The sequence below is a fragment of the Ovis canadensis genome, chromosome 4 (assembly GCF_042477335.2).
Source record: "Ovis canadensis isolate MfBH-ARS-UI-01 breed Bighorn chromosome 4, ARS-UI_OviCan_v2, whole genome shotgun sequence".
Taxonomy (NCBI): Eukaryota; Metazoa; Chordata; class Mammalia; order Artiodactyla; family Bovidae; genus Ovis; species Ovis canadensis.
In genome coordinates, this window is record NC_091248.1 from 67,028,380 (window position 1) to 67,040,632 (window position 12,253).

The following is a 12,253-nucleotide window of genomic DNA, read 5'->3' on the forward strand; positions in this document are numbered from 1 at the left end:
CATGGGGCAAACTATATCCCTACTTCTGGCTTTCAGAAAAAGAATATAGGAAGTAGTACTCTTTTACCAATTTATTGTTCTTTCTACTGAACAGACCCTTTAGACTAGACTAACTCTATGGTCCATGATGTTAATTCCAGGCTCACAAGACTGGTACCCTACTGGAGTTCAGTGAGTGCCTCGTTAAATAGTTCATTTTGGTGTTTCCTACTGCTTCTCAATAGGTCTTCTTGTATGAACAATTCTGCTAACACTGAACTTTTTGTTTTTAACTGCTCTATTCTGATCTGCCATTCCAGCAGCACTTAGAGTATTTTGTTGCTAGGAGAAAAAGAGGTTTAGCCTACCATGTTACGTGTAAGGCTTACTATCAACTCTGGGGTTCAGCAGGTAGAACAGATTCTTCTACAGGCCAACCATGAGTACCTGTATACAATTCCAGATGTCACTAGTTGAAAGACAAAGAGCCAAAAGCAGGGTTGCTATTGTTCAGAACCATATTAGGTAGCTAGAAGGCAGCATTATCACTGCTCCCAACAAAACCTGGGAATCCTAGAAGATACAGTCCAGAATATTATTGGAGCTTATGGAATTTCTTTGACTGTAAAATCTCCCAGAAGTTACTTTTCATGATATTTGTACTTATTTAGACTTTGTTTCCATGCAAAAAATGTCAAAGGCAACTTACCCTAAAGGCATACATATGATCATGGGTAAAGTATAAACTATAGAAAACCAGTAGAGTAGTAATTTTATTGGAATAGAAACCATTTCCCCAATATAATTCCTTTAAACAAATAAAAATGTTGAAATGCATGTTAGGTTTTTTCTATTAGGGAACTTCATTCAACATATATGCAGTGATCAGAGCAAGGGTATCAGAGGACTCAGGCTAGGTGATGTGATGGAAGTCACATGGATTATGAAGACTATGGTGCAAGATCATAGTTACTTTCTGCCAGTTTCAGATCAACCTATCTAAGCCTTAATTTTCTTATCCTTAAAATGAAGCTAGTCTGCTTCATAAATTGCTTTGAACAGAAAACAAAATAACTATACAAGTATAAATAGGATATGAATTTCCCTCAAGAAGCTTGCAATCCAAGTAAGAGAAAGACTATAATGTAGAGGGAGAAAGTAAAAAGTTTGCTAAGAGTTATAATAACATGCTTTGGGAATATATAAGAAAGAGATTTTCCATCTAGCTGGTAACAAGAAGAATGATTACCTGGAGGGTGATGTGTGTGTTGGGGGGAAAGGGGGGCAAGTAGGGTGAGGAGTGTGTCTTGGATTAGTAATATTTAGTATTATTGAAGGTGAGCTAGCAAAGTCAAGGAGAGAGGTGATGGTACACAGCTTGATAGCCAGTAGAGACATAAACCCCTAATTCAACTTCATAGGATAGGATTAAGGAACAAATCAACAGAAAATCTACTACAGTTCTATTCAAACCAATATTCAAAGCAAGTTAGAAAAAGCGACTTTTCATGTCTAATTAATGTAATGACTCACACTATGGCTTAAAAGAGATAAAAGCCCTGCTGAGGAACACTTTATTCTGTACTTGTTCTGAGAGAGTAACTGCCTCTAAGGTAAAGCCCTGGAAGCCCTCTCATTACCCTAAGTCTTGCCAATGATTCTCAGCAAGAACGGCTTCAAGCAGAGAATTCAACTGTAGAGCTGAACCTCCAGGTCACCGTGTACTTGCCTTTCCCACTTCAGTCAGGGGCCACCCTAAGAGAAAAGGTTCATTCTAATTTCTAACGGAGACAGTCTTTGTGGTGCAGTTATCTTGCCAACTGCAATCACATGGTGTCACTCTGATTTTTCGGCAAATGACAGAAGCTTTCAGAACATGTTTGGATGCTGAGAAAGGAGATGTTTTAGTGACTGTGTAATCTTTAAAATCTCATCTTTTTAAAATGAAAGAAACAAAGAAAAGGATCTTACAGAAAAAATACGCAAGACATCAGGAAGGATCAAAAGATGGAGGTTAGAAAGGAGGCAAACAATGAATAAGGTGTAAAATTAAAAGTTCTATAGCAATTCCAGGCAGCATAAGGGAAATTACTATAGTTCTCTTTCTCTCTGGTATGTTTTTAAAGGGAAAAAAGTGTTTCTCAGGGGAGAGTAACACAGAAAGGAAAGAGGAAAATAGCTGGCTGTGGGCCATGATTTAGCATTCATCACAAAATGAGACTCTGTCTCTGTTTCTCAAAGGTCATTGTGTTTTCCAAGCAGACACAGGCTCTACTTACATGAAGTTAATTATAATGAAGAAGCATAAGACACAAGGAAGAGATCTAGACAAGAAACTCCAAAGACAGAGCAAAGATGTAAAACTCAAATTCTACTCTAAAATATTAAAACAAAACTCTGTATAACCAAACTAGCTCTTACTTCCTAGCAACAGCTCACTTATCTCAAACAAAATACAATATAGTAAAATCTAGTTATAAAAATTCCTTGCCTTTTTGATGGTGTATTTTAACTGGTAATTAATCCAAATTTATGCCCATGATAGACACCCAAGTTCTCCTCTTAAAAACAAAAAATCTTATAATAACATTATCCACCTAGGTGGATGTGAAATAAAGATAACCCTCTAATTCTTTTTACATGAAATGTTAATGGGAAAGTAACATTTGTCATCTGCCTGGAGAAAATTTCTTATGAAAACAACAGTAAAAAGGTTTTAAAAGGAAAAAAAATGCCATGCATCTTAAAACAGAAGTTAAATTTAGTTTTAGTTAAATGGCTGTGTCTTTATTTCAACTTTCAGCTATGATTTTTAAAAGGTATAGTAAAACTATCAGTTTTCTTGTATATCCAAGTGAAAAAGAAGGGAGACCTGAAAAGTATCTAGATACCAAAATAGGGTAAGAAGGCTCATAAGATCAAAGATGATCTTGTAATGTTTCCTTCTTCTCATGTGTTAGAAAACAATTTCTAAAGGGAATGCAAGTTTCTTTCTGAAATTATGAAATGTATTTCTGGGACCTCTAAATTCTTTGTACTGGGAAACACTCTGTCAAATACACAGAACATTAATCTGTCAAGGATCCTACCTAGACACAGAGAAGGTATGTTGGCAATCAGACTGGACATCTTTGGGATCTTTTACTTTCCAATTTACTAGTTGAGGACTTTGCCCTGAGAATCACCAGTGATGACAAGGTAGTGAAACAAGGATTTGTTACTGTCATGGTATTGTCTGTACAAGTTTTAAATTTATGGAATCCTTTTTCTTGGGGCGGCGGGAGGGGAGGAGGAAGATGAGAGAGAAGGATAAGATTCTCGGTTGAAAAGATAACCTTTTAAAGTAAAGGGAAGATGCAGGAGAAAAATTACACCATATATCAAGACCATTATTTATGATAATCCACATTCTGAAACTAAGGAAACTGTATAAATAATGTCTGGATTTTTCCCTTGCTAGCACATATAATTCTTAACTCTGGACTTTCTCCCTCAGAACTACTTCTTGTCTCAAATAATTTCAAAATCACTTTTGAATGTTACTTGTTTTTTTTTTTTTTTTCCCCCTCCTTTTAAATAGAGGGGTTTTTTGTTTTGTTTTTCCGGAGCAGTCAGGTTCACAGCAAAATTTAGCAGAAGATACAGCATTCCCATATATCTCCTATCCCTTTTCAGACCAACCCCCACCCCCATTATCAATATCCCACATCAAAGTGGTACATTTGCTATAACTGATGAACTTTCACTGGCACATCATCATCCCCCAAAGTCCACAGTTTATTTTAGGGTCCACTCTTGGTGTTTATTCTGTGGGTTTTGACAAATATATAATGACAGGTATTCACAATTACAGTAGCTTACAGAATGGTTTCACCCATTCATCCCTCTCTCCCAAAGGATCTGGGCATTTAAAACGTCTTTTCTGAAGCACTATGTTTAAGCATAGACAAGATCCCCCCAAAAAATTTTTAGACAAGTACTAAATTACCCACTGTTTCCCACATGAAAAACAAAATAAGCAGCGTTCATCAACAGATGGCTAATTAAGGGGCAAACAAAATGCTTTCCTAGTAGCAAGCAAGATTAACAAAAAATGTGCTGCTGCTGCTGCTGCTAAGTCGCTTCAGTCGTGTCCGACTCTGTGCGACCCCAGAGATGGCAGCCTACCAGGCTCTTCTGTCCCTGGGATTCTCCAGGCAAGAACACCGGAGTGGTTGCCATTTCCTTCTCCAATGCATGAGAGCGAAAAGTGAAAGTGAAGTGTCATCTAAAAGCAAAGAAAAGAATAAGAAACCAAACTAGAAGACAATAGAATTCAATCACTGTACTCTCAGAATACGTTTTCCTGTTCATGAATTCCCTTTTGGAAGCTGAGTCTAGTCACAAAGGGCAAACATGTTTTTTTTTTTTCCCCACTGCAGGCTTTTTATTTTTCAACAGCCTCCTAACCTAACCTAATATTTTGCGCTTGCATATATTTTCAAAAATCCAACTCTGGGCATGAAACAGAACTAATGCTTAGGTTAGAAACCTTGTCTTTAGAAGATAAAGTAATGGCAATGTTGATAACCCACAATGAGCAAGACAAGAAAATTAGGTTCTCTACTTTCCCCTCCTTTACTCTCAGCAGAACTTCCTTCCTTATTTGATAAGGAGCAACATTTCCTTCTCCAAGGAGCAAGTAGCTTAATCAATTCCCTGGAATGAGACGACCTTTCACACAGAACGTTACACTGGAATGTGACATCAGCATTCCCTCTGAGTCACAGTCTAGTCCCACCCTTTTCTCCCAGGAAACGCGAGTCTCCTAACATCACGGAGCGGCTCAGGTAGGGCAGCGGGTCCTGACGCCCGGAGGGCAGCCAGTCAGGAAACGTCTCCTGGAGCTAAACCACCGCTGACAATCGTCCTTTGGGACTAGTTGCCAAAGAAGGAGAACATTTTCTTTGGAAGACGAAGGCAGTGCTTTGGAAGTCAAGTAATGAATGACCAGAGACCAAAAAAAAAAAAAAAAAAAAAGTTCACCTTTCACGCCATCACCAGCCGCTGCTGCGAAGGAAGCACATTAAATCAACGCTCACTCTAGACAGCCTCTTGACTGCCAAGCTGGGAAGGGAGGAGGTCTGAGCTGTCAAAAGTCTCATCAGTGACCCCAAACCACAAAGGCTTAATAAAGTTCAGCTTCCTGAGACAGGAAGAAGTAGTGTCACGGTTTCGCCCGAACTCGCCCTAAGCTCATCCTTTTCTTCTTGGGAGGCACAAGCCCAGCCAAAACATCTTAAGGAAAAGTTTCAAACACCTCCAACCGTTGGACTTGGTTAGACAGGGAGAAATGTCCCGCGCCCGCCCTCGCGCGCGACTCTCAGTCGCTCCTGGGTTTCAGGAGTTAGTAGGGCCAGCGGACACCCCCTCTACCCGAAGGACCGGGTACTGGGGCCCCGGGCGCCGGCGATCCCGACACCGCTCGTGCCTGACGGCCCTTGCGCCCCACCAGCCACTGGTAGCCAGGGGGCGGCGCCCCGCGCAGGTGAAGCGGCTGCTGCCAGCCACCCTACCTTCTTTACTTTGGCCTCCAGGTCCATGTCTATGTGTCAGAGGGGGTTTCTCCTCCTGTCGGGGATAACACACCCAGGATCGCCGGGCGTCTGGCACCGTTGCCGGTACTGGAGGAGATGTACCGGGACACCGGCGCCACCGCCACAGCCACTTGCCGGCACGGTCAAACTTCCGCTGCCCAGTCGGCTGCAGCCGGCCTGCGGCGGGGACCGGGAACAAAGAGGCCCAAGCAGCCAATGGCAGCCGGGCCCCTCCAGGCAGCCGCCAATCACTGAGCGCCGCACGCACCTTCGCTGCCGAGCGCGGCGCCAGCAAGGTGAGGGGCGGGGCCGCGTTCGGGGCGGTACCCTGCGGAGCTCAATCCTGTAGCCCGGAGTTGATCTCTGAGGCTCCGCTGGGCGTCCTGACTACCTGCTCCCAAAGAATTGGAGCCCAAGCTGCCTCCAGCTGAAATGAGGAAGAGCCTTTTCCATTCAGTCAGCTTGAACCTGTTTTCCTTGGGACTTTAAATATGAATTCAGAGCGAAGAAAAAGAGAAGTTGTGGGGATTGTTAGGGATCTTCGTGATGGAAATGCACTCTATAATTTCACTGTTGAGTTGTGGAAAAGGCACTTGGCTAAATACTTTTCTCCAATATCCCAAGCACTGGCTGGAAACCTTATCTCAGACAGCCAATGAAGAGGGTTATATGGGTTTTCTGAGCATTTGATAGTTCAAAAATGAGGATAGTGTGAACCAGTAAAGGGATAACTTATACCATTCCTTTGGAAGGAGAGGCTTGTCCTTTGCCCCTGTTGTGTGAAATGATGTGAGGCTGCTCATGTGCCTCATGCTTAGATGAAGCAGTATCATAGGCATAACAAGCAGCGCTGCAGCTCTAGATTTGGATCCATATTATGGCCTCGTTCAGGAGCAATGGCAATGAATACTATTGCCTTGGTGGACCTGAAAGGAAATCTAGGGATTATTGAGTATAACTTTCTCATTTTGCAGGGAACTGAGGACCCCAGAAGTATAGGGACCTGCCCAATTTATTAGTCTCTTGAGGACAGAGCTAAAGCTCATGAGTCTTTAAGCAGTGTCTTCAGCTTGTTCCAGATGGAAAAAAACAACCTTTTGACTTTTTTTCCTCTGTTCATGGTAATGATAGAAAATTATAATGATTAGATAGCAAGTGACCACCTAATCTGCATCTACTTTTAAAAGGGAAAAAGTCCCAAATCATATAGCTATTTAGGTCCACATTTCTCTCCCCTTTGGTGGTGGTGGTGGTGGTGGTGGTGGTGGTGGTGGTTTAGTCTCTCTGTCATGCCTGATTCTTGCAACCCCATGGACTGTATGTAGCCTGCCAGGCTCCTCTGTCCATGGGATTCTCCAGGCAAGAATACTGGAGGGGGTTGCCATTTCTTTCTCCAGAGGATCTTCTTGACCCAGGAATCGAACCCAGGTTTTCTGCACTGCAGGCAGATTCTTTACCAACTGAGCTACAAGGGAAGCCCTCTCTCCCCTTTACCTTTTGAAATATGATAACTTAAAAAACCCAAAATCATTTTAGCTAACGTTTTCAACCCTTAGGATCTTCCCCTGGACAGACCCCTGGTGTCCCCTGCCTTTTGTTTGCAGAAGAACATTAACTTCCTACGCTTTTCCCAAGTTCCCAAAAGCAAATTTAATCGGTTAAATGAGAAATTGCAAAAACAAAGGAAAACAGTCAAATGAAACTAAATAATAATAGTTTGGCTGTAAAGTAAAGCCAAGGGCCTTTAGCTTCTTCCTTCAGTGCTATAGATAGTATCCTGAGCCATATCCTTGTACTGGTTTTATAGAAACCAGGCCCATCTCCAACCAGATGAACCACCAACATGTAGGCCCCAGACTGGTTGGAATTAAGAAGGTTGATGATTGGGATTCCTGAAATTGTGTGCTGTTACTTCATCACCGACAAGTCAGAGAATTGTGCACAAGCTGGTCAGGCACCCTACAACCCATACCCCAAATGCTGCCTTTAAAAATCCTCCCGTAAAAACCACTGGGGAGTTTTAGTGTTTTGAGCTTTAGTTGCTTGTCCTCCTTGCTTGATGCCTTCACAATAAACACTACAGTTTGCTTCACCACAACCTGGTGTCAGTAGCTTAGCTTTGTCTCATATTGGATGAGCAGACCCAAATTCAGTTCAGTAACAAACAGAGCACTGATTTATGATGTGATGTTTTTCTTATTCTATTAATAAACTAAAAATGAAATGACCAAGATGGTCATGAATTTTTCTTCTCACTCAGTTTAATTAAAACTTTTCCAAGCCATTTTCCCAAACCATGCTACAATGTTTGGGCTCCTGCAAAGTTTACCCAATGTAAACTCCAATGAACATGAGGTTTAGTTATGACAAGGCAATTTGGTCTCTTTCAGGGAGCTTAACAGATGGAAAATGTCCAGTGAAACAGTTTAAATAAGGAATCAAATGATGTTGTAACATAAATTTTGGGCTTATTTTGTGAAATTTGAGAGACAAACACTAAAGAAAATATCTGGAAACATTTTTTAGCATTGTATTTTGCCCTTCTCTCTCTCTTTCCTCCCAAACCTTCTAGCATCACTTTGTGTATCATTTGCTAATTGAAATTTTTATCTACCTGGAAACATTACTGTGCCAATTATATACAAATTAACATTGAGGTAGATAAGTTTTAGGTTAGGAGGATTAGACTCTAATTTCTTATTAGCTGTTCAAGTGTTATGCTAAAGAGATACTAAGGAATTAGAACTGGCATTGTTTGATGACAAGATGTAATTGATGACAGAAAAATGAGTAGAAGATAATACACATGTTGCTGGCTTGCTCATTTTTGTAGGTGGTTCTGGAAAAAGGAAAATATGGGTTGTGTTTAGTTGTGTTTTCCTGGGAGTGGGATGAGGACAAAGGGTACAGTTTTTAATTCATTAGATTTGAGGCTGGGATACTGAAGTATCCAAATATTAATCTTAGAGATGAGAACTGGAGTGGAATGGTGATTTAAGTGTCAATATCTTACATAGATAAATAATTGAAAGCCATGGATGGAAAAGATCAGCATGGAATATAACAAAATAAGAGAGAATATCAATTACCTCAATTGAGCGCAGTTGAGCAAGAAAAGCACAGAACGGAAATAAAGGTTAGTTAGTAAAAAAAAAAAAAAAAAAAAATTAGAGTTCCCAACAACCTCTTAAGAGAAGAAATTCAAGAAGGAATTCATCAACAATGTCCAGCTATAGAAAAGGGTCAAATTCTCATTGAATTTAACAGAAAGTAAACTTGGGGAGTAAAAGCTGTATCCCATGTCAAATAGGCTATGGGACAAACTGAGGCAGCAACATAGAGAGTTAAAGGAATAACCAATGATTTTAAGGCAGTAGAAAATGTTGGAATTGAGTGATTGACTCGAAGGGAGGATGGATGAGCATTCCTAAGAGTCACTCTTAGGAATCTAATTTGGTGATTTGTACGGTGGCTGTAAATCTCTCCTTTCCAACCTTAAGATGAGTTTCATTTGCATGCAATGATTTTGCAAGGCTGATTGGATCTGAGTTTGGCAGTCAAAAGAGACATCTGGGATGGAGATGCAGATGACTGGTTATAAATACACAGGCACAAACATCTACATATACACATGTACATATAAACACACACACACTCAACATACCAAAACATTAGGAAAAGAAAACACCAATAGGAAAGTTTTCTACACCAGGTAAGGTAAATTTCCAAGATAAAGATGACTGTACCTGTCTCCTCAATTATTAATGTAGCCCCAGGTGGCCTCTTTAGCAAATGTTCATAATTTATTAACACCAGTTAGAGGAACTCCTATGCTACTGACTTAGCTATTATTGCTCATTAGCAGATTGTATGGATTACACATTGTTCTATGGGGAGACAAACATTTTTTCAGAGCAAATTATTACCTGTAAAAAATTTTTTTAGTTGACCAAACACTGGTGTTTGGCTAGGGAAATAATGAATGATTCACATGAAAAGTTTATATTAATTTTTTCTAACAGTAAACAATCATAATGTTATAGGAACAAAATAGAAAATAGAATGGTATATAGATTATGCTCACAACTGTGCAAAAATATCATGCACAGAAAAGAAACATGAGGAAAATTCATAAAATGTTAGCAGTGGTTTGTCTCTGATTGATAGGTCCATGGGGATTCCTTCTTTCCTTTAAAAAATATTCCATGATCATGGCATATTTCTTAATGGAAAAACCTTATCTAAAAATATATTATTCAAAGCATTTTAGGAAGGTGGGGCAGTGGCAGTATAATTTTTCAATCTGCCTGAAAAATCTACATTAAAAAAAAAAAAACTGATCAACTGGTTAGCAAAACCAAAAGCCATGGACAGCCTTCATAACAAAACTGGCAAGGTATCTCCATAAATCCAAAAACATGACAGATAAGGACAAGCCAACAAGAGCCACAAGACATGCATGTATAAAAAATTCTGTCAGGGGAGGGAGAGAAGCAATAAGTTGGTGTCTGATGGACACCAGGAAAATTTAAGATGTTCTCCTCCAGATATCCATTTTAAAACACTGCAGGCCAAATTTCAAACAGCAGTGGAAACAGTGAAATGTGACAGAAGGGGCTGAATTAATCTCACCCTGTGATATCTCATGACTCACCCACTAGGACTTCTTTCTAGGAGAGGGTCCCACAATAAGAAACTTTGTCAAGGGAAATCAGAATAAGTAGGTTGGGGCAGAAGAGACAGTGGAAAGTGAAAGGCTAGAGGAGCTCTCTCCAATGTAGTAGCCAGTAACCACATGTAGTTATTTAAAATTTAATTAATTAGGTTAACTAAAATCCATTAAAACTTAAAATTTGACTTCTCAGTCATACTAGCCATATTTCAAGTGCTCAACAGCCAGGAAAGGAAATGGAGTCAGGAAATCTCCAAAATCTTGTTGTATTTGTTAGCGCTTCATAAAAACTAGGAAGCTCTTTGAAGTTGGACACAATTTTCTAAACTCTGCATCATTGTATAAGTTTAGGAAAATTATTGTCACATAATAATGGGTAACAGTAATTTATTAAGGTCAAATCCAGTACACACTTATAAGAAAAGAGAGCAAACAGAGCAGAATAACTTCCCTACAGTACATCAGAAAGATGTGTCCACAAAACTGAGCAAAAGTGTATTATTTGAAAACAAATTAAAGACATCAAAAAGTTAATGCATGTCATAAAAGGATCACACAAATTAGAATTAGAAAAGCTCATAACTGAGGTAATAGAATTCAGGAAAGAATTAGAAATGAAGAAAATAATATTACATAGATGAAGGCTAAACTAAAAAGAATACTATGGCAAAAAACTGATAATGCCTACAAACAATAGGATAGTAAAAATTCTTCTTTCTAAAAAATTGAAAAGTAATGACATATGTTTACCTATGGCTGATTCATGCTGATGTGTGGGAAAAACCAAAACAATATTGTAAAGCAAGTATCCTTCAATTAAAAATAAATAAAAATTTTAAAAAGTAATGACAAATATAAAGTATTCCAGAGAAAGTAGCAAATATTAAAAAGATGATGAGATCAAGTACGTGGATGATATAAGTCTCTGAAGATGGAAACCAAAGGAACAAACACTGAAAAATGGTGACTCAAGAAAACTTTCTGAAATTAAAAAAATGATATGGAACTAGATATTGAAAGATCATATTGCTTACCTGAGAATATATTGACTCAAAATAACCAACACAAGACATATCTAGTAAAGTGACTGGACTTTGAAGAATAGGAAAGAAAATCCTTTGGGTATTCAGCTTTAGGAAGGGATGTGACTTAAAAAGGGAAGACAATTGTATTAACATTGCACTTTTGCTTTAGCAATTCTCTAGATCAGAAGAGGATAGAGTAACATTTTAAGCTATTCAAGAAAGACAATGTAAACCAAGGATTTTATATGAAGTAACTTTCAAGTTAAAGGGCGAAGACTTTCATAAACATAGAATTTAGGAAATACAGTTCTCATGAGCCCTTCCTGAAGAATCTTCACTTGGCTGTTTTCTCTGTACCTCTGTTTAAATCTCTCACCTCTCTCTCATGAAGACACCAGTCGTTGGATTTAAGGCCAACCCTAATGAGGTATGGGGTTTCCCAGGTGGCACTAGTGGTAAAGAACCCACCTGCCAATGCAGGAGGCTTAAGAGACGTGGGTTTGATCCCTGGGTCAGGAAAATCCCCCCTGGAGGAGGGCATGGCAACTCACTCCAGTATTCTTTCCTGGAAAATCCCATAAGCAGAGGAGCCTGGTGGGCTATAGTCCATAAGATGGCAAAAAGTTGGCCACAACTGAAGCAACTTAACATGCACATCTGATATGACTTCATCTTAACTAATTATGTCTATTAAAAACTCTATTTCCAAATAAGGTTATATTCTGAGGTTCTGGGTGGATATGAATTTTTTTGGGGGGGAGGGGACATAATATAACCCATTACAGTGGGAGAACAAAAGCAACATAGTCACAGTAAAACTGTTACTAGGAAAAAGCAGAAGCAATCAGTGGCCTTTCTTCCACACTCAACAATATATCTTGCAGAATTGAGAATATAAGCACTAAATTTACCGTCAGTGGCGTTAGTTCCTTTGTCTTCTGCTTTAGAGGCACTGGATTATTACTTCTGGAAAACACTTCCTTATCCATTGTTCCTTAAAA

At 39.3% G+C, this 12,253-nt stretch overlaps 1 protein-coding gene across 1 annotated transcript in view; it reads right to left on the reverse strand.

Moving 5' to 3' along the window:
- Nucleotides 1-6,137, reverse strand: part of TES (testin LIM domain protein) — a 64,603-nt gene extending 58,466 nt beyond the window's left edge. The window contains exon 1 of the mRNA XM_069587947.1: nucleotides 5,535-6,137. Coding sequence (XP_069444048.1) covers nucleotides 5,535-5,561 — 27 coding nt within the window. The 5' untranslated portion in view covers nucleotides 5,562-6,137. The remainder of the gene's footprint in view (nucleotides 1-5,534) is intronic.
- Between the last annotated feature and the right edge of the window lie 6,116 nt (nucleotides 6,138-12,253).